The 22,107-nt window shown below is 33.4% G+C and overlaps 2 protein-coding genes across 4 annotated transcripts in view; one reads left to right on the top strand and one right to left on the bottom strand.

Annotated features, from left to right (window-relative positions):
- Positions 1-5,200: 5,200 nt before the first annotated feature.
- Positions 5,201-8,165, top strand: LOC112049377 (NADH dehydrogenase [ubiquinone] 1 beta subcomplex subunit 9-like). Its single transcript, XM_024087234.2, has 3 exons — positions 5,201-5,422; positions 6,500-6,645; positions 7,866-8,165. Exons 1-3 carry the CDS (start codon positions 5,328-5,330, stop codon positions 8,042-8,044), a joined length of 420 nt encoding a protein of 139 aa, XP_023943002.1. The 5' UTR covers positions 5,201-5,327; the 3' UTR covers positions 8,045-8,165.
- A 3,102-nt stretch (positions 8,166-11,267) lies between these two features.
- Positions 11,268-22,107, bottom strand: part of LOC112049369 (protein tramtrack, alpha isoform) — a 99,617-nt gene continuing 88,777 nt past the window's right edge. For all 3 annotated transcript variants that reach the window (XM_052889477.1, XM_052889476.1, XM_024087226.2), the window contains one exon: positions 11,268-20,647. In XM_052889477.1, coding sequence (XP_052745437.1) covers positions 20,463-20,647 — 185 coding nt within the window. In that variant the 3' untranslated portion in view covers positions 11,268-20,462. The remainder of the gene's footprint in view (positions 20,648-22,107) is intronic.

Below are 22,107 nucleotides of genomic sequence, written 5' to 3'. Positions count from 1 at the left end.
ATATAATTCTGTGATTTGGCCAATTTGAAATCTTATCATAGAATGTCTCTCTTGAAGTAACAGAACTATCTATTTCTATATTAATATTAAAAAATTTGGAATCATAAGTTCCATCAAAGCATGGCCAGTTAGTTTCTGTTCTGTGAATATTAAAGGTTTCGAGGAACTGTAAATACTCAGATAAACCATGGAGCAAGAATGAGGAATTTGTGTTCAATATTATTGATTCGGCCCTTTTAAGATTCTTTAACAAATTATTGGATTTTAATGAGTATATTTTTAACAAAAATTTATTTTTTAAATAATTAAATCTAGCACATAGAGGAGGAATATTGCATTCTATTTGCAAAATATTAATTGGAGTTGTTTTGAAGGCTCCTGTAATAAGGCGTAAACTTGAGTTTTGAATGACTTCAAGCTTTTTTAATAAGTTTTTATTGAAAGCATAACATAAATAACCATATTCAAAGTGACTACGGATTAATGACTTATAAAGTAAAAGTAAAATTTTAGGATCAGCTCCCCAATATGTTTTGGTCAGTGATTTCAAAATGTTCAAAGCTCTAGAAGCCTTGACTACTATGCAATCAACATATTTGTTCCATGACATATTACTAGTTAGTAATATACCCAGGAACTTCACTTCCAATGCTGCCATTATGCAAGTATTATTGTAATAAATGTGTGCTAAAGGGAGGGTTCTTTTTCCAAAAGTAACTACTTTGGATTTTTCTGAATTGATATTTATATCTAAGTAGTTAAAATATTTTTGCAATTTGAGTAAACTCAGATTGATTCTGTTTGTTATTTGGTCTATGGAATTTCCAGTTGAATAAATTACTAAGTCGTCTGCAAACTGTAGATTGTTGATGTAAGGATCTAAATTTACATTTATTCTATGTATGTAAAGTATAAATAACAAAGGACTCAATATTCCTCCTTGACATACGCCTTTAGAAGAATATTGAGGACCATACAAACTGTTATTCCATTTAACAAATACTTTCCTCTCATACAAGAAGCTAAATATCCAATTAATCAATTTTTTAGGTAATCCAATGCTGGAAAGTTCATTACACAGTATTTCCAAATTAACATTATTAAATGCTCCCTCTATATCAAGAAATACAGAGACCATAAGTTTTTTTTGGGCTATTGATTTCTGAATATCAAGTTGTAATAAGCTGATACTTTCTTGAGCAGATTTTCCTTTTCTAAAACCAAATTGGTTTTCAGGCAAGATAGAGTTTGTTTCGATGTAGTATTCAAGACGTTGTTTTAAAAGCTGTTCAAATATTTTACCAACACAAGACGTTAAAGTTATTGGACGGTAAGAGTCTTCGTGAAATTCTTTTTTGTGAGGTTTTAATATTGGTATCAAACAGTCAACTTTCCAATCTTCAGGAATGAGATTGTTTGTCCATAAGTTATTAAAAATGTGACACAAGATTCTCAATACATTATCATCCAATTTTTTTAATAAAATATATGGAATACCATCTAAACCAAATGCTGTGTCTCTTCTGTAATGTATTGCTGTTTTTAACTCTGTAACTGTGAATGGGTTTAAGAGAAAGCTGTTGGTAGGATTAATAGAATTGTCAACAAAGTTTAATCTATTTATATTTACATAGTCAGGAGTATATTTATTTAAAAAATTTAAAACCCACTCTCTGTCATTGTTGTTAAATTTTTTTTTATAAGAATATGTTTTATTAAATTTTTTCATAAATGTCCAAATTGTTGTTAAAGGAGTGGTGCGATTAAAAGATTGACATAACTCATGCCAACTAGCTTCTCTTTCCCTCTTTAAAGTTAGTTTTTTTAAAACTTAAGTAATTTTCTTGTGTTGGATCATGTTTAAATTGTATGTATGCCTGCTTACAGTTTTGAACAGCGTTGGTACATTTGTTATTCCACCATGGAATACACAACTTTTTTTTAAAATTATTTGGGTATTTTTTATGTATTTTTTTTTTTGGGGTAGATTTTTGCACAACTTTATGAATTAAGTTAATAAATTTCATATATGTATCCAATGGCGAATTTTCCTCCAAAATAAAACCTGAAATCATGTCTTGCATTTCTTTATTAAAAATATCCCAATTTATAGTTTTATAGTTGGGGAATTTTGGTAAATTGTGACCTCCTCTTATATCTTCAATATCATTCTGTCGTACTAGTACATTTAAAATTACAGGCAAATGATATGATCCAAGAGGGTCATCATGAACAGACCAATTACAATTCAAAGCAAGAGATGGAGAAACAAGAGATATATCTAAAACATTAGGGCGCCAAGATAGCGAGCCAATAGTTGTCAGCTCCCCGTTATTTAATAAGACTAAATTGTTATCATCAATGACCTCAAGAAGATTTCTACCTCTACTGTTAATATCATAACTTCCCCAAACTGTGTGATTAGCATTAAAATCGCCACCAAGTATGAGAGGCTTTGGAATATTTTTAATTAATGAATCTAAAATACTTCTGTTAAAATTAGCACTAGGTGGGCTATAAAAACTAATAATACTTATTTCTTTATCATAAATCTTAATTCCTATGCATATATTTTGATGATCATTGTCACAATAAGTGTTTATATTTGTGTATGATATACTTTTGTGTATAATGATTGCGACACCATTATGTTTGCTGCCTATATCTTTTCTTTCAATATTGTAGCCCCTGATATTCAATTTTTTTTCTGGCTTAAGCCATGTTTCACATATTAAGGCAATGTGAATGTCATGTTCATATAAAAATTGTGTTAAAATATGTTGATTACATAGCAAACTCTGAGCATTCCACTGAACTATGTTAATATAATCCATTATTTTTTGGAAGATGGCTTTTTACTGAATGTTTCAAGGAGAATGTTTTTTATATTATTTGTACTAATTGGATTATTATCTGTTTTTGTTGCTATGATTTTAATGATTGATTCTACTAATAAATTTAAAAAGGTGTCAGACTTGAAAGCATTTTGTAATTGCTTATTTGGATCATTATGTAAGGGTGGAAATGACTTTTCATTGAGTAAATCTGAGTACTTAACAGCTCTCGCCTTTATTTTATTTTCGTTAATTTTATTCTTTTTAATGGGACACTCTGCGGAGACTGCTATGTGGTTGCCTCCACAATTGCTACATTTAGCATTGGTTTTATCGATAGTACAGTCCTTGAAATTGTGATTTTCTGTGCAAATACTGCATTTTACTGCATTTTTACAATACTTTGCAATATGGTCAAATCTTAGACATTTAAGGCATTGCTTAACAGGAGGTATATAAGGACTTACCTCGTGCCTCCAAGAATCCAAATGAACGTAATCTGGTAGCTGGGTGGCCGCAAAAGTGATTGCTACCGTCCCTGTAGGCTGAAATGTATATTGTTCTGATGACTTAACTCTTGACATTAATCTTCTTACTTGAATTATGTTGCATGTACTAGCTAGTAAATTAAATATTTCCTTATTAGAAAGTGTAAGAGGAACTCCCCTTAGTACACCTGTGACCTCGGTAGCAGATGCCGGGATACTAGGATTTAAGTTCAGATGTTTGTGGAATTTTTCATTTTGTATAAATACATTGGCATTATTTGCAATATCAAATACTATACCTACTTTAAATTTATTTATTGTTTTTAGATATTTCACACCGTTAACACAATACTGTCTGATTCCAGACGAAATATTTAGTTTTTCTTTTTCTCCTATGGGGTTTTCGGAATTATTGCTGGTTAAAAATACAATATATTCATTGTTGCGTGTATTTTCGAAGTATTTACGTATATAATTGCTGGATTTGAAGGGAGTAAATTTTTCCTGCTCCATTTCACAGTCACTTGAACCGCCACTTGGAGAAGGCGAAGCCTCTTTTTTTCTCTTAAACCTGGAGCCCCCCATGATAAGGGGCTCCCGAAACTTAAAATTTGGTCTAATAAATACTTTAAAACAATTTATCAGAAAATTATTTAAAAAGATGCGCCCACTTAGTTCAAACGTTCCCGCGCTTTTTCGACTTTTTTCTTTTTTTTAATACCTGGCTTAAGATTACCTCAGAATCCTGCTGGTCAAAGTGCCTTAAAGCGCCATCTATTGAGCAAATAGGGAATTAAGGAGGCATATGCAATTTGTACTGAGGTCGTAATGTACAGACTGATTACACCCTGGTATGCTGTATGGTGAATGGTGATTGGTATTGGTAAAATGGTGAATGTGGTGTGAAACAGTGTTACCAACTCTCAAAAATATTTTTCCCTAAAGTTTGTGTCAAAAACCCCTAAAATCGCCTTAATTATTGATTTGTCCCTCTAAAAAATATAAATTCATAATGATTTAGAAATAATATGCTCTAATATTGTTGGAAATATTGTCTATGCGTCTACATCTCTTTTATAATATTTTATGGAAACACTCATCTGTCATTCTATGTAAGCTTGTCATGTGTGTTTTTTCCGGCTCTCTCTTTTTGGTTTAGCCAGTCATGCGGTGACAACCTATAACCCATATTGTTGTAAACTTTATTTCAATAAAAGCAAGTTTGATTCTTGAATTGCTGTGTTTTATCGTGCTGATTTTTTGAAATCATACATGTTGACACTTTTTTTATTGGATAAAATTGCTGTCAGTCGCCAGAGTGGTTGTAGAATTACGTATTATATGTCGTTATAAGTCGCAAGATCAAGAAAGAAACATTGATATTATCAATTTAAAAATACATATTAAAGAGTCAAAAAAATTCCTGAAAATACCCCTAAATAAATCCCATTTCACTTATTTATCCCCTAAATCTGGGGGGAAAACCCCTAAGTTGGGAACCCTGGTGTGAAAGCTGGAACCGGAAGCGGAAAACGTGTATTTTTTTTTAATTTATTTTACGGCCTTGGATACAAGTTCTTAAAAAACGTTTATGTTTTACACAGAATGCAGATTAACCAAAGAACTAATGTTAAGAGGAAATTAAATAAGGTCACGTGATCTGAAGCAAAAAATTCTTAAAAATGGCGCCGTAACCGCGCACTTTTAATACCTATATACCTAATACCCACAGATTAAAGAATAATAGGCAGATAGTGCGCACGGAATTATCTAATAAATTGATCTGAGGTGGTAGTGGCAAGTGGTTGGCAACATTGCCTAGAATCAAAGCCACATCAACTATCAAGGAGGCGCTAAATTAAAATTTTCAAATTAATGGATGCAACTCATCCAAAAAGTATTTATTGTTTTACCAATTTTGATTTATGTCATAAGTCTTTTTTAGACAACCGAATTTCGAGTTGTATTGAGTTTGTGAATTAAGGACAAATCATTTATTTCGGAAATGGCTTTCGCTCCTGAACTTCGAACTCACGCCCAAAAAGTTTGCACTCTTTACAAGAAAGCTATGCGGCAAATAGAGAGCTACTATGTAGCAAGGTATGAAGATTAGCTTACTACCAGCGACATACTATAGGTACTGTACTAATCCGACGCTCGACCGTGCATGCAGAATAATTAGAAAGCGTGGGCGGGTGGCACACTCACTTCTCAGAAACGCCATATTTAATCTAATGAATAAAATCTTTTTTGATTTTGTTTTCAGTTTTTTTTTTATTCAGAAGACGAATAGGCTCAACTATCTAACACTAGGGTAATATCTGATCTAAAGTATCATGCTTTTATTAAAATGCATTTTGTATGGATATTCTACTATCTTTCGTCGCTCACCTGAAATAACAAGATAAATATTCAAGAAATTTGTTAATGAATGAGAGGGCTTAGGCCAATAGTCCACCACGGTGGCCCAATGAGGATTGGCAGACTTCACACACGGAGAGGATTAGGAAAACACTCAGGCATGCAAGTTGTGTAAAAAAATACATATAATTATGTGTAAAAACTTAAATAACTACTGCTAATGTAATCACCAACTAGACCCCCCACCCCATATATCATCAGAAACAAGCAAAACAAAGAAGGGGGCATAGGTGTATATAGCGGGGATGCCGGGTGGGTCGTGCCCACCCTAGAATAGCCCTGTGCCATAGGGGCGTAGCTACCGCCGTATCAGCCTTATGTACGGGGTATACGGGGGATACGGGCCCCCGGACCATAGGGGCCCCTTACGTGTGAAATAAAATTATAAGTAATCCAAAATCTCTCTTTTTCCCTGGTTAAGCGTGTGCCCAAAAGTTAGTAACATTCTACATAGGTTAGGTCACTGTCATATTGATTTTAAGCGAGCCTTTTTTATTTTTTTGTGAGAAATCTTGACACTTCATTGGGGCCCCTCAACTAATTTGATACAGGGCCCCTCCAAGGCAGGCTACGCCACTGCTGTACCCCCTAGGATTCTGGGCTACTGATATGGAATTCTACTATGATACTAATATTAGACTTGATGTCAGGGGCCAGGCCCACCCTAGGAAATAATCCTAGATACGGGGCCAATGACGGGGGTCTAGTGCTTTATAGAACTTGACCGGCGACCCCTTACTTAATTTTTGTCTATAGATTTGTGGTAAGGTACCACCAAGTGATACTCCGCGCGCGCTTCGATAAGCACAAGTGTGAGGCGGACCCCAAAGAGCAGCGCCGGTTGTACTGGGTCGGCCAACAAGAGCTCTTTGACACTACACATCCAGTACCTATCGCCAAATGTAAGGCTATCATCATTCATACACCAAAACGTAACACAATAGTTTTTTTTACATTCCATCTGTATATTATTGGTTATTTTGCTTTAAATTGGTTAAAAATAAAAAAAAAACAAATTTAGAATTTGTTTTTTTGTTTGTTTCTTAAATGTCACACAGATTAATCAATAATGTTGATGGAGTGCACGGAACACGACACGACGATGTCGTAACCGTCACAAATACGAAATTCAAAAACGAAAACATTCTCGAGACAGTACGACACGAATTGACGCATCAGTAATTCTCAATATTATTCAAGATGGCGTCTTATGTTTTTTTCTGTCTAGTAGCAGGGAAATGGGCTTACATAATATTTAAAAAGAAATGGAGTTTTTTAAAGTTCTTTATTAACGCCCTCTACTGGTAGTTTAAAGCACTGTTTCACTATGCCTGTAGAATTAATTGTAGATGGCACGTCGCTCGGTTATAACTGTATCGTCATTTTAGAATTTGTTTATTAATGAAGCAAAGATTACAGTGTATAATGAAGTGAAACTTCATTAATAAACATTTTTACAGATGTAACGTCACGCCGGTATGCAACGGAAATGTCGAAAAAGAGAAAGAGAGAGAGAAATCGCGCAATGTAAATATTAAAGAAATAAATTTAAAAAATTAAATTTATAATTTACATTAATTTTCAACACATTTTTATATTTTAATGACAATTAAATTCCTAACTTATCTTAAGCTTATCTTCCTTTTTCCCTTCCTCTTAGACTCAGAAATCTAAAGTTTTAGATTTGTATAAATAAAAATGTAATATTACACAGTCATATTAACGAATTAACGATTAACATTAACTTGCGTTAATTCTTCCGGAATGTAACGCTTTATCGTTTAACAAGGCTAACTTTTTTTGTAGCGGATTAACGATTAACAAAGTTAACTATTTGATTAACGGTGCCCAGCTATGGGGATAATATGGGGGCTATCTAACACTGAAATAAATTTTCAAATCGGACCAGTAGTTCCTGAGATTAGCGCGTTCAATCAAACAAACAAACTCTTCAACTTTATAATATTAAGTTTAGATGCATGATTTCAACATTTCAACACGATTTCAACTGTCGAATTCAATCGTTTGCGTTAGACAATTCGGCCGCAGTAGTTCCTGAGATTAGCGCGTTCCCGTGGCCCGTGTGCGACGTCACTAATAGATTGTTGTCGATTGTCGACAGTCGCCTCGTCGGCGGGCATAGCAGGTGGGCCGGCGCACGCGCGCGTGGTGACGCCGCCCGACTGGGTGCTGGACTACTGGCACCCGCTGGAGAAGGCGCACTACCCGGAGTACTTCTGCGTGCGCGAGCTGCGCAAGTGCGAGTACATCGAGCACTGGAACAAGGGCACGCTCATGTGAACTCAGAGTAAAGTCAGCGGCCTTATTATGTATCTCAGTGTACCATTCAAAATGAGTCACTACAAAGATTGTTGTATTTTCGTTTTTGTGATTATCTATTATAGTTGTTTCTATGAAATTACCTTGAGTATGTCATTTGTCATCAAATGGCAACTCAAACCAATTACAGATGAACCAGTATCGCACCCATATTCACAAACTAAATTTTCTGTCATTTTCTAAGGAAAACGTGCTTAGATTTGGTAAATGTATTTTAGTAAACTATAAGTTTTGCCCGTTTTTTACATTATTCAACTACACGAAAAGGTAGTTTTACAGAGCTCTTTAACCGACGAACACGATTACAACTATGAAACATCGATGCTATAGAAACAGTTTTATAATCGCAATAGATCGTTGATCATATACTTTGACAGAAAATTAACGTATAGCGAGGCAGGTCCTATACAATAGTTGGTCTGAGAGTGGCAATAATCTTTTGTTTTAACTATCGTCTAACATGAATATTTCAACAAAATTACGTAAATATCAGTTTTTCGTTAAAATAACCTAACTACTGCTAATACCACCACTACTAGACTAATGTTATTTTACGTAAAATGACGTTTATTGTGTCATTTCGTTGAAAACACAATCGTTAATTGCAAAAACGAAAATACGATGAAAAACGATTTAGTGACTGATTACTTGAATGGTACACCGAGTTACATAATAACCCTGCAGACCTATGTGCCTAGTGGCAGTTTGATACTGTTACGACAGCGTAAACATGAACGTGATTTTTTTAAATAAATTGAAACAGCGCCATCTAGTGTCACTATTGCACAATTGTTTCAATTCCATATAATAGGGGAATGATCAGTTTTAGGCTAGACAGCGGACAGCCCTATGTATTTATTCCAAATAGTATCAAAACTATAGAATAAATAATAAGCAATTATGATATTATTTACAATCGCGCTACTATTACTTAAATTATGTTAAAAATACAAAGAATTTCAATTGACTTTATTTATGCCATAAACAAAGCCAAAGATTTTAATACTCCAAAACAAAGTTCCTTGTATAAAATGTTGCCAGTAATTATTATCTAATCTATTAACTTTTTTATATAGAAATATCGTCGTACCGCCGTGAACTATACCGCTAAGGGAACGGTTATTGAATAAATTCTTCAAACATCCCGAATCCATTATTTGATGGTTATGTTTTTTAAATTAACTAATATGTATTCATGTAATTTAAATAAAAACATTCAGAAATAATAGGATGTTTTTTTTAATAATAACGACATTTGTACAAAGAACTGAAAAAAATCGCTCATTCCAATATAAAATTTGAATTAATAATAAGTACGCTTTAAGACATCTGGCTACCAAACACAACCAAACCATAGTATCTACTGTGACCAAACAAACAGTACAAACATCATTCGAGCCAGGTGTCAAAAAAGGTGATAATCCGCACGAGCTGTAGGTGTGGCGAACGAACTCTTTCGTTCGCCCACTTTAGGTTAGGCCATCTACATTCACATTCCAGATTCATTTCATATTTAGAATTCCCTCGACCGCGCATGCGTGGATAATGGATATATTGTTTCGCCCATTCATTAGATCTTTACCACTTCTTCATTCCACACCGTTTCATCTATTTGATAGTACTTTTATTTTATATTTATACAATTGTTATAATCAGTGAAATAATAAATATACCTACCAATCAACATCGCCTCATATCAATATACTAATATCTAACCTCCATGGCGATATAGGTACCTATAAATAATATACTTCTACTAGCACATTTGTAAGTTTGCTATTAGAAGTAGAGTCCTTTTCATGAAAGAAATCCCGCGGCTAAAACCTGAACTAAAATTGACAGCGACGTAGACAAATGACACGTCATTAATGACATTAGCGCCGCGTCTGGGGGACTTCTTTTATGAAAAGGACTATGACTACTATGTTGTAGGTACCTATTTAGTTTCGTTATTTTCTGCATTATGAATGGCGAGAATTTTTAAATGGCCCAGCATGTTATTTTACTAACTTTGACGGTTGTTAGTTGACATAAACGAAATTGAGATTCTGTAACAAATGCCTTCCGGTGCCTACTGACAACCTGTGTATAACATGCAGTAGGTAGATGAAATTTCTCAGTTGATTTGATGTTTATTTTGATAATTTGTTAATAAAGACCACATTACTGAATAGGCCAGCAAGGTCAGGCTAAAATAAATGTAGATAGTTACTTACTTTCTTTATGTAATTAAAAAAAATTAGGCACTTCATGTAAAATGAGGTCGTTCATGATTAATAAATGTATTAGAAATATTATTGGTGTTTTATATAATTAACAGCCAATTTTAAAGACCTGCAGCAGAATGGAGATTATGACAAGCTTTGAATATATCGATTTTTATGAGACATTCGGGTAAAAAGGTCAATATTAACTAATTACTATGTAAAAAAGATTGACTGAATGTTTGCAAAATAAATAAATATCAACTTAAGGACCTGCTTAATCTATATATACATCGATACATCGATACTAATATTATAAAGAGGTAAAGTTTGTGGTAGGGGGTAATCTCTGGATCTACTGAACTGATTTTGAAAATTCTTTTACCACTAGAAAGCCACGTTATTTGTGAGTGTCATAGGCTTTATTTAATCCCCGTATTATGTATATGACCTCTGTCTTCGATTCGGAGGGCGTAGTTTTAAATACCGGATCATGAACCTCCATTATTTCAGTTAAGTGCATTTTAAGAAATTAAATATCACGTGTCTCAAACAGTGAAGGAAAAACATCGTCAGGAAACCTGCATACCAGAGAACTTTCTTAATTCTCTGCGTGTGTGAAGTCTGCCAATGCCAAAAGTGCGTCGACGCACGTTTCTAAAACGCGCGTAAACGGTGCGTTTAAAAAACGTGGTGTGCCCAGGCCCTAAGGGCTAACCTCTCTCATTCTGAGAGACTCGCGCTCTATAGTGAGCCCGGTAAGCCGAATATGGGTTGTTAACACCTTCGGTACGAAGTCAATTGACCTCGTACGTCTAGCTACTTCAAGAGTTACGAGGTCGGTACCGCACCAGAGGAAAATACAGAAAAATCAGTGCCGCCGGGAATGTGTTATGATGATGACGATTCTCACAGGAACGGGAACTACGCTTGTTAAAGATAGTTCAGGAAGTCGATTTAAAATAAAATAAAACACAAAATAATGATTATATCTTTTATTTTTAAATTCGCCTAACAGATAGTAGTAATATTTCGTTACTTATTTGCAAACAAAGTCAGCTAACCCGGTCTGACGAAACAACGTATCTTTACAAAGTGAAAAATCTGAAAAAAAAAACGTCATATTGCAAATGATAAAAACTATATCAAATATTTAAATATATTTAAAAAAAACAATAAAATATATATATTCCAAAACTCATTTTAAAATATAGGACATGTTTATTATATTGGGTTTGAAATAAAATTTTCAATAAAAATAAAAAAAATCAGAAAGAAACAAAATATTAAAAAATATATATAAAGAAATATAAAATACACTTGGGAGCAAAAAGATCAAGGCACCAGTTTTCTATGTTTCATCGTTTCATTGTATTTTTAGTTATTCTAAACAAAATGTTATTTTTCTTCTAGATTTATTAACTGACTGACGAGAGTATGAACTGACTAATACTTTTTTTACACGTCATCACATTCAAACGGTGTCTAAGTCTATAGTTTTAATTAAACTCGATTGTGTAAAAATGTACGAAATTTAAAAAAAATGTAGGACTATTATTTTATGGCATATTTAAACCTAGTTTAAATTTTTTATTCATCATCACATTCAAACTGTGTCTATGTCTATTGTTGACTGATGCTCGATTTTTTTGCTGCCATGTATAATAATGATGTAACAATTTTTAATTAAACATGTTATATAACATGAATTTAAATTAAACATTGTTATACAGTATATTATGTATATTAATATAATTTAACGGGTCAGTACGTCAGATCGCTTCCTTGCAACAACAAAACATACAATTACATCGCGACTTCGCTTACTAAATATAATGGGTATTCTAGAAATAATGAGTGAATAAAAAATTAGCTAACAAAATTAGGCAAAAAATAATAAAACTAGAATCAAAATGGCGGCATTTTGATTTTAAAGCAGTAACGAATCGATCAATTACAAAGGACAACAAATACACTCACAAAAAAACAACAATTTGGACAGTAAAATGATTTGTTCTGCTTAATGTTAGTTTATAGACAAACTATCGCTTTAGAGGCAAAATTTAAATATAAATTGACGAAGTGAACAACTAAAAATTTGCGTTTGTTACACCGCCATTTTGAACTCCAGCTCATTCGAAGACAATTCGTAATGTTTATTTCTGTATTTATAAAACACTGTCCGTCCGTCACATTTTCAAAAAAAATATGGTGCAACCAATGATAATTTTATACTATAGATCGGTTACGTCCCTACAAAATCACCGCAAAAAGTGATCCCAATAATAGGCTACAACACTGAGCGACCACGTGCACAATTTTGCCTTTAATTACATTATATATATATGTATATATAGTTTTTACACTTCCTGAACACACAACTCGACATTGTAGACGATATTTAGGTATTATTTGTTTAAATAATAACGTTCGCTGTTGACCACAACTGACTATAAATTTCCTCTTTTGAGCGCCTCATTTCTCATGCGCTGGTAACACATCTAACAGTATTTAACATCATTGAGTGCAGCCATGTTTTAGGGTCATTCTTTTCATACCTGTTACCTGTTTGTTTAATACTTTTACAGACAAAGTACTCAAAAACACAGAAATCCATACGATTACGAATTTACAAAAAATTAAACACACACCAACGCTTGCCGTTTTGAAGGCGTTTTATTAAAATTTCATTAAAAATATTTTTTTAGAGCAAAAATGTTTCTTGTTTGGATAAGATTTTTTTGAAACGTTTTAACAAATTACAATATTACTTTCGAGTAAATTATGTTATTAGTTACGAGTGTTGACAAAAAAAAAATTCAACGTTTCATAGTTCAACCCAGAACATATAGTCAGAGATCCGTAGAAGATTTTTTACAACTGATTACTATCAAGTTAATTTTCATTGAGTAGCTTCATCTCAATGAGACAATCAACTTTATACGATTAAAAAAAATCTTTTTTATCTACGAAAATTCCAGCTGTTTTTTTTAATGTTGATTAAATAATAGTTACACAACTTAACAGCCACAATGTCCTAACGTGGTACATTATTTCCTGGTAACTCAGTTAGCTACCAGAACCAAGAATTTTCGTGAATATAAAAGTTGATTGTCTCATTGAGATGAAGCTACTCACAAAAATTAACTTGATAGTAATCACTTGTAAAAAAAATTCTACGGATCCCTGACTTATATTTCAGCTATCTTGTTGAATTAACCAGCGAATGTCCGCCTAGGCTGTACATTAGAAGCCGACATCTAATAAAATTCTGATAGTTAATTAAACTAGCATCACTCACACCCAATATATCGACGAAAAAAATTATAAAAAAAAAACACTTTACGCACAAAACCACAAGCGTTCGATATGTATATAATAAATAAACAAATCATTAACCTATGAGTCAACAATAAAAATTAATAATAAAAAAATAATATAATATTATAAACAGGCAAACATGAGTTACTTTATTTGTTGATGCAATATTGACTTTCCACAGAAAATTGACGATTTCAAAGATTAATTAAACAAAATTCCCCCTCACCGGGTTTATTTTGCATAAAAACGCTCAAAAAAGATTAAAAAATTTCAAGATATAAACAGACTTTTTGTCGGCGTTTGTCCGACAAGTACAACACTATAGCAAGGCAAGTTCGTAGATGACACTCTCATGATATGCGGGCGACAGGGGGAAACGACTCTGCGGGTGTGACGTCATGCGCGCGGTGCATCGCTACCCCCCTCCCGGCCCGCGCCCATCGGGAGTGTTACAAACGAATTTGCCAAGCTATAAATCCGCACGCTAAGGTTGCAAACAAGAAAGTGTCTGACAAACGCCGACTTTTTGTCATTCTACGTCAGTAAAAATCCGCCGACTGTCAAAATTGCAACTGTCAAAAAGTTTTCCCAAGCGGCCTGCAAAACTTAACCAATAAATTATTTTTACAATGACAATTTGGTACGACACATCCAATTGGAAGTTGGACAGAGTAAAAAATATAATTATAGTGTGTTTTAATTTAAATATCATTTAGTTTATATCATAATTCATAAATGTATTTAGTTATTTATATATACACTTTTTTTTTCATTTACTTTTCATTTAATTTAAATGGGGTGGGTCGTTTGCACCGATTCGCGTAAAAGAAAAATTAAATCAAACTTTATATGATGAGCGTTTAGCAAAAAAAAGTAAAGTAATGAAAAAAATATATAAATACATATTATATATAAAATAAAATTGTAATGCTTCAGTTTCGCGAGTTGAGATGTCAAAATTAACTATTTTTTGACTTACAAATGCACGCAAATTAGTTGTCTATTTACTTCTCTGTCTACGGAAAAAGACGCATTTTTGTAATATTTGATTTAATCTTTTTTCGCTTTTCGGCGCCATTTTTAGTGAAATCAATAAGTTTTCTCATTTAATTTTATATACAAGAAAAAAAGAAACACCAAACCAAATTAGTTGGACGGTTTGCATATTTTCAAATTCATGGTTGATTATTTTGATTTGAAACAACAACTATATTTAATTACAATTACATTTAAAAATTAAACTCCTAAATTACTAAAGATTGCCTCGAAACACTTATAAAATTAACGAATCTCTTTTTAATTATTTATTAATCCTAAAATTAATTCAATTTGATGTTATAGTTAACAATATCGGAATAGATGTAAATATATATAAATAAATCTAATCTATAAATAACTAAATGTGTTGAATCAATTTTCATAATACTATACAAAATCTAGAAAATTAATCGAAAATTCATTTTCTATAATCTAAATTACACTATCATTCATGTAAATAAAAATTGTTTGAAAATGAAAAAAAAAAAACATTTTAAAGCTATCTTAAAAACTAAATTCAGCCATATTATTACTATTTAATATAACTAAATAATGATAATAATATATTAAATTAATTTCACAGTGAATATTTTGTTATCAATTTATTTTTTACACGAATATTGAGTAACACAACATTATGTATATTTTTCTGCACATGTCATGATTACTCATGAAATAGCATAATATAACATGTTATAAAACTCATTTTAACATGGTTTAATGTCATAACATGTCACTGTAAAATGTCAAAAATGCCAAACAAAAGTCAATTTTATGGTTACAATTTCATTTGAAAATTAGAATTAGTCAAAGAGAAGAGAAAAAAAAAATATTATGTCGATATTTAGAATGTGTTCGATTGCAGTATCTAAATACGCTTTGAAAAAGGTAAATTTTTATCAAACATACTATTTGTGTTTTTTTCCAAATTTATAAATCAGCATTTATCTTGAATTTACATCATAATCTTTTTTAATATTTTTGTTATATTACAATAATTTTGTTATATAACATGTCGACATAATTTATGTGTTATAATATAACATAAATTATGTAATATAACATTAAGACATAAGTTCTGTATACACATAAACATATGAAAATTTTAGATACTTGAAAGTCCAATTACAATTAAGTTTGCAAAACCCACTGCAAAAAAAGACGTACGTTCCTATTTCATTGCAATCCTTTATAACATGTTATGTTTCTCAAAAAAAAAATACTTATTCAATATTCGTTAAAAATAAATCAATAGAAAAAAACACCCTCGAGTATTTGATAAAAACAAATCGCTTACATATAAACCTATGTTGGACATAATATGAGAGGAACAGTATTACTTCGTATCTACATAAAGGACATCGCTCACTGACACCGCACCGCACCGCACAATATTATACTCAGAGGCACAATTATCCGCCCTCTTTAATATGACGCGAGTATATTAAAGTGGGCGGATAATTGTGCCTCTGAGTATAGTTCGGCGTTACAAAACAACAGTATGGGCAACCTGTAGCTTTTCTTATCTCCCTGACTAATGTGGGCTACAAAATTTTTTGTTTTAAATTTAGATTAGATAAAACTGAAGATCTGTAGCCCGTATTTTACCAAAAAAAAATACAGAATTAATCAATTTATGATCAAAATTATGCCATAAAACTTAATTACACGTTATTTCACTTACATTAAAACTAAGAACAATATTGGGTTTCTTCTATACACAAAGACCAAAAATTTTCTACACAGCTGAAAAAGGCATAAAAATTTTTCGTTAAAAAGATCAATTTATATTGTATTAGTAAACAGAATGAATTCATTATATCCCCACTTTAAAATGACAATAAAAAATAAAATCCTGACTTTTTAGAATGTAATACTAATTTTTTTTTATATAATTTTAAATTTTAGAATACATGTTAAAAAAAACAGATATAGAAATAATTTGATGTGACAATTTTTCTTCAATGTATGAACATGAACTTAACTCATTCAAGTAAACATTGGTGCGAGCGATAAAAGTCAGCGGATGTCCTTATATCGACCGTGCAATTAAAAATATAAATGGTCAATACCGCAAAACTAAAACTTTAAATATATCTTAACAGGAAAGTTATGTTTTGTGTGAAACAGTCAGTCGTTGTGAAGACCTTCTTGATTAATTGTTACAAGTTCTTCGATTACAAGTGGTATTAAAATTCATTATTTAGGTTATTGTAGAGGGGAGGTATCAGTGTTGGTATAAATAAGAGGATATTTCATGACTTGAACCCAGTTGTTTGTTAGGCAGCGTAAACGCCGTCACGCTGCCAGTCGCGTTAGTGATTTTGTGCAATATCATAAATTCTTTTCTGTCACGGAGAGCATGTCGGGCAGGGAAGGTGAGTGTTGGATCCCTTAAACCTACTATCAAGTTCACAAGTCCTGGGACCTGCTCGAGGTGTTTCCTCTACCACATTGAATTGAATTTTTTCTTAAATAATTTTTAAGTCTCTAACGAAGGTTTGTCACTAAGCTAAAGGTCTGCCTAGTGGAGATATGATTCCTCATGATATAAAAATGGAAAAAAAATCTGTAAAAAATATCAAAAGATTACGTTTTATACTTAAGACAAACTTGGACAATATATACATATATATATAAATGAATCCATATATCCCTTGGTCACGCCATCACGCGTGAACGGCTGGATCGATTTCACTATTTTTTTTAATGTGTTTTACATTGTCATTGTTCTTATGACATAAAAAATTTGGGGTAGGGTAAGGTCGGTGTAGGGTAGGGTTAGTTGAAAGTTTACATCGAATTACACGCGGACGAAGTCGCCGGCGTCCGCTAGTATACAAATATAATAGACAATTTATTAGTAAATAGGCGAATATCAAAGTTTTAGTTTTCACGTGACTGTTTATTTTATAGCCGGTCGATATAATCATATTTATTTAATAATAATAATAATAATATAACTACTGTGCTATTGTACTATTATTAATAATAATAATTAAATTTATATATCATCATCATCATCATATCAGCCGATGGACGTGCACTGCAGGACATAGGCCTTTTGTAGGGACTTCCAAACATCACGATACTGAGCCGCCTGCATCCAGCGAACGCCTGCGACTCGCTTGATGTCGTCAGTCCACCTGGTGGGGGGTCGGCCAACACTGCGCTTACTAGTGCGGGGTCGCCATTCCAGCACTTTGGGACCCCAACGTCCATCGGCTCTTCGCACTATGTGCCCCGCCCATTGCCACTTCAGCTTCGCAACTCGTTGAGCTATGTCGGTGACTTTGGTACATCTGCGGATCTCCTCATTTCTGATTCGATCACGCAGAGATACTCCTAACATAGCTCGTTCCATCGCCCGCTGTGTGACTCTGAGCCTTCTTATGAGGCCCATAGTTAGCGACCAAGTCTCGAAAATTTATATATAATAATTAATAATAGTACAATGACAATTTATTAAAAATGAAGACACGTCTGTCAAACTAAAGCACTCTTACATAAATATAGTTATAGTTACATACATTATACATATTTTTCATATATTTTTCTTTTACATTACACTGTATTTTTTACATAGAGGTACTCTATACAAAAAAATATTGTTCATTATAGAAAAAAAAAGAAAACGGATTCTATTATAGACCATTGTCTTTGGTTCTAGGTTGTTGTAGCCTTTTATATGAAACTGAAGCCGTCATTGTCAGCAAATATATGAGTAGATATGAACAAAAATCATTTATATTATACTAGCTGACGCCGCGCGGTTTCACCCGCGTGGTTCCCGTTCCCGTAGGAATATGGGGATAATATATAGCCTATAGCCTTCCTCGATAAATGTGCTATCTAACAGTGAGAGAATATTTCAAATCGGACCAGTAGTTCCTGAGATTAGCGCGTTCAAACAAACAAACAAACTCTTCAGCTTTATTATATTGGTATAGATACTCTTAATATATTCGTGTAAAGTATGCATTAGTGTCGATATACCTTTATCAGCTATAATAATATATTAAACAATATCACTATTTTTTAATTTAGGTAAAAATATATTTTCTTAATATAATTCATATTAATGAACTGACAATATTCTTTAGTTAGGAATATTTACGAAATTCGGAGTTTTAATATTAATCAATATATATTTTGTTTTATTTTCAATTCAAATACTGTCAATCATTAATATATTATTCGATAATATACACAATATATCATTTATATAATATATACCGGTACATAATATATTATAACTATATATTTTTTTTAATATTACAATTTGGTCAGCTATATTTTGTTATTATTTACACGAATTTTGACAATTCGTTTGTCGACAAATTTTTTTTTTTTTTTAAACATGCTCAAAGACGTTTTTTCGTAAGTAGCAAACAGTATCATGACATCATTTACTACTTAGACAAATTAGTAGCACGCGTGTAAATACATAAACATCAAATACAAACAAGTTCGTTTATTGTAATAGGCTAGCTGATACTTTATTTATTTATTTATATTCGACTAGATTGAAAAAAAAAAAAAAAATTTTTAAGACATTAACATGCAAAATTTTAATTTTCTAATACTTTTTTGCCAAAATGCTATCCGCCATGATGGTATATATATTAAATGTTTCATGACGTCACTTAAACACTAAACCTTAACCAAACGAAGTTTTTAACTAAATAATTAGTTTGACGTTTATTCTTAGTGACATCAAGTGACGTCACAAAATGGACGACAGCGTTTGGAAAAAATTAATAAATGCATAATTTTTAAATTGAGTTTTCAATGAAATCCTTAACTTTTATTAATTGATGTCGATATATTTCGAACCCTTATTTCATATTATATGAAAATAATATTGTTTATATTAAATTTGATATGAGTCAACTATCCTCTTGTTTGACACTTCATTGTTCGTTCTAAAAATTTCGAAAATATATAAGCAATTTATTAATAATTTTTTCGTAAGTAGCAAATAGTATCATGACATCATTTACTACTTAGAGAACTTAGTAGCGCGCGTGTAAATACAACTATTTACTAATCATGTATTTGACAAGTCATTGATTTTAGAAAATCCGAAGTATATTTGCGAATAAGTAGAAACCCCATTTTTGCGATTGCGATTCAAGGTAGCAAATAAAAAGCGTGCTACTACATATTTGCTACTTAGACAATTTAGTAGCACGCGTTATGACAGCTGTTTATTTGTGTTTGTTTAACAGTTCATTTCGAAAATTTATGAAAATGTATGCGAAAAATAACAATTCAAAATAAAACCTCTTTTCTTGTGTTATCTGTATATGATTGTGACGTGGTTTGTGTCATGTGTCATTGACGTCACTGACGTTATGTTACGAGTAGTCACGTCTCGCGGCCACTACGACGACGTCGACGTCGAATTCAACAGCGATTGTTGTTGCTGGTGAAGTCCGTCGATGACGTCAACGGCGAGGTCGTCGGCGACGTCAAGGGCGAGGTCATCGGCGAGGTCGTCAGCGAAGTTAACGACGAGATCGTCGGCGACGTCAAGGGCGATATTGTCGGCGAGGTCGTCGGCGAGATCGTCGACGAGGTCATCGGCGAGGTCGTCGGCGAGGCCATCGGCGGCGTCAAGGACGAGGTAATCGGCTATGTTGTCGCCGAGGTCGTCGGCGGGATCGTCGGTGAGGTCGTCGGCGAAGTCAAGGGCGAGGTTGTCGGCGACGTCAAAGACGAGGGCGAGGATGTTTTGTTCACAACGCAACAATTGTGACGTAGGTCGCGTCAACGCTGTCAGTGACGTCACCGAGGCGGGCTTACTGGGCGTGTCACGAGTCGCTGCGGCGCGCGGCCACTATGGTGAGGTCGGGGCGCGTGCGCATGAGCTGCGAGGGCGAGGGCGAGGGCGAGGGCGAGGGCGCGGGCGAGGGCGGGCCGGCGGGCGGCGACGGCGGCTGCTCCGTGCCGCGCAGCGAGTCCAACGATGCCACGCGGATGGTGGGCCATTTGCCGCCTGGAACGATGGCGATGTATTATTTAAATTAGAGATGGGCCGAGTACTCGGTTAATACTCGGTACTCGGCGTACTCGGCGGATTTTTTGATACTCGTACTCGGCCGAATAACTCGGTCGGTGAATGTATACGAAAAGCATTATTTAGGTACATATAATTACAACAACAGTGTTAATCAAAAAGTATTTATTAGTAATTTAGGAAATCTTTGAAATCTCAAATAAATTGAAATAAAATTAAAATGAAATTATAAACTAAACATCTAATCAAAATACTTTAAATACATTCAAAATAAAAATTCATAAAATAAGACACAAAATAAAAAAACCAAAAACAAAAAACCTTGATAAGAGCGTATAAATAAAATGATAATAACATAAAGATAAATGCCAACATACAATAATTAATATGACATATATATACATATAATATATATAAATAGAAATATGAATACTTATACCAATTAATAGACTGTACCTAAATATGTTATTTGCATCTAAAGGTCCCATTAAATAATTGATGCCTCCACTGCATAATCCTCTAACTCTTTTTGCCTATATAACATGAACTTCTTCAACTTCTGAGAGAAGCTAAATTTGGATTGAGACTCGCGAATAGGTGGCGGAATGTTGTTCCAGCATCGAGTGAAATGAAATGGAATGAAAGATTTAAAAGAGCAACTGTTGAGTTTCCCGTCGCTCTTCTCAACAGGAGACTGCGCCTTCTGAGCTGGTGGTAGAGTCACTACAAATAGTCAAACTTGACGTTTCAAAAGCTTTTGCTTTTAACTTAAAACTACTTGAAAATACAATTTTGAATTGAATTAATACTTGTTTACGCGCGCGAAATGGGAATTTGATTGAACCGAGTCACTCGGCCGAGTACTCGGTTGAAAAAAAAAATTGAACCGAGTAAAACTCGGTACTCGTTATTCGGCAAAAATGTTACTCGGCGCATCTCTAATTTAAATACAGGGTTCTCGGGAGTATTTCCCACAACTTTAAAGCTTTTTTTTTTATTGAGAAAGAATACAATATGGAACTTAAGCTAACTTATCCTAATAACTATACAAATCATGCCCACGTGGAATGGTGGCAAGAATACTGGCTGCATTTCCGCGCTGGAGCCAGGTTGATCCTTTGCGCAACAAATGAGCCAGCCCTTCTGTCACCAGTCGAGGCAACTAGCCGCGGTGAAATTATTCGATAAAATTTTTTGGCGCTGCGACTCCATGGCCCAAGGGTCTCCACGGCAAAAAGTACAAATATGTAACTCTCTGTCAGAGAGGCATACTTGAGCCACTTACCGGTTTCAGCTTTTTCTGCTGCGGCTCCCGGTCTTGACTCTGTCTCCCTGATATGACACTTAGCCCTTTTTAATTTATCACTAGCGGACCCGGTCAAGCTTCACTTTGACTTTTGTACACTTCTTCCACACCCTTCCCCTCCCTACTCCTACCT

Source organism: Bicyclus anynana, chromosome 26, assembly GCF_947172395.1.
Source record: "Bicyclus anynana chromosome 26, ilBicAnyn1.1, whole genome shotgun sequence".
NCBI lineage: Eukaryota > Metazoa > Arthropoda > Insecta > Lepidoptera > Nymphalidae > Bicyclus > Bicyclus anynana.
Note: the sequence above shows the minus strand (reverse complement) of the source record. Positions and strands in the feature narration are given on the sequence as shown.

Coding starts and splice junctions, on each gene's coding strand:
- LOC112049377 (XM_024087234.2), top strand. CDS start 5,328: ATGGCTTTCGCTCCTGAACTTCGAACTCACGCCCAAAAAGTTTGCACT. Junction 5,423..6,499: donor GAGAGCTACTATGTAGCAAG/GTATGAAGATTA, acceptor TTTTGTCTATAG/ATTTGTGGTAAGGTACCACC. Junction 6,646..7,865: donor TCCAGTACCTATCGCCAAAT/GTAAGGCTATCA, acceptor GATTGTCGACAG/TCGCCTCGTCGGCGGGCATA.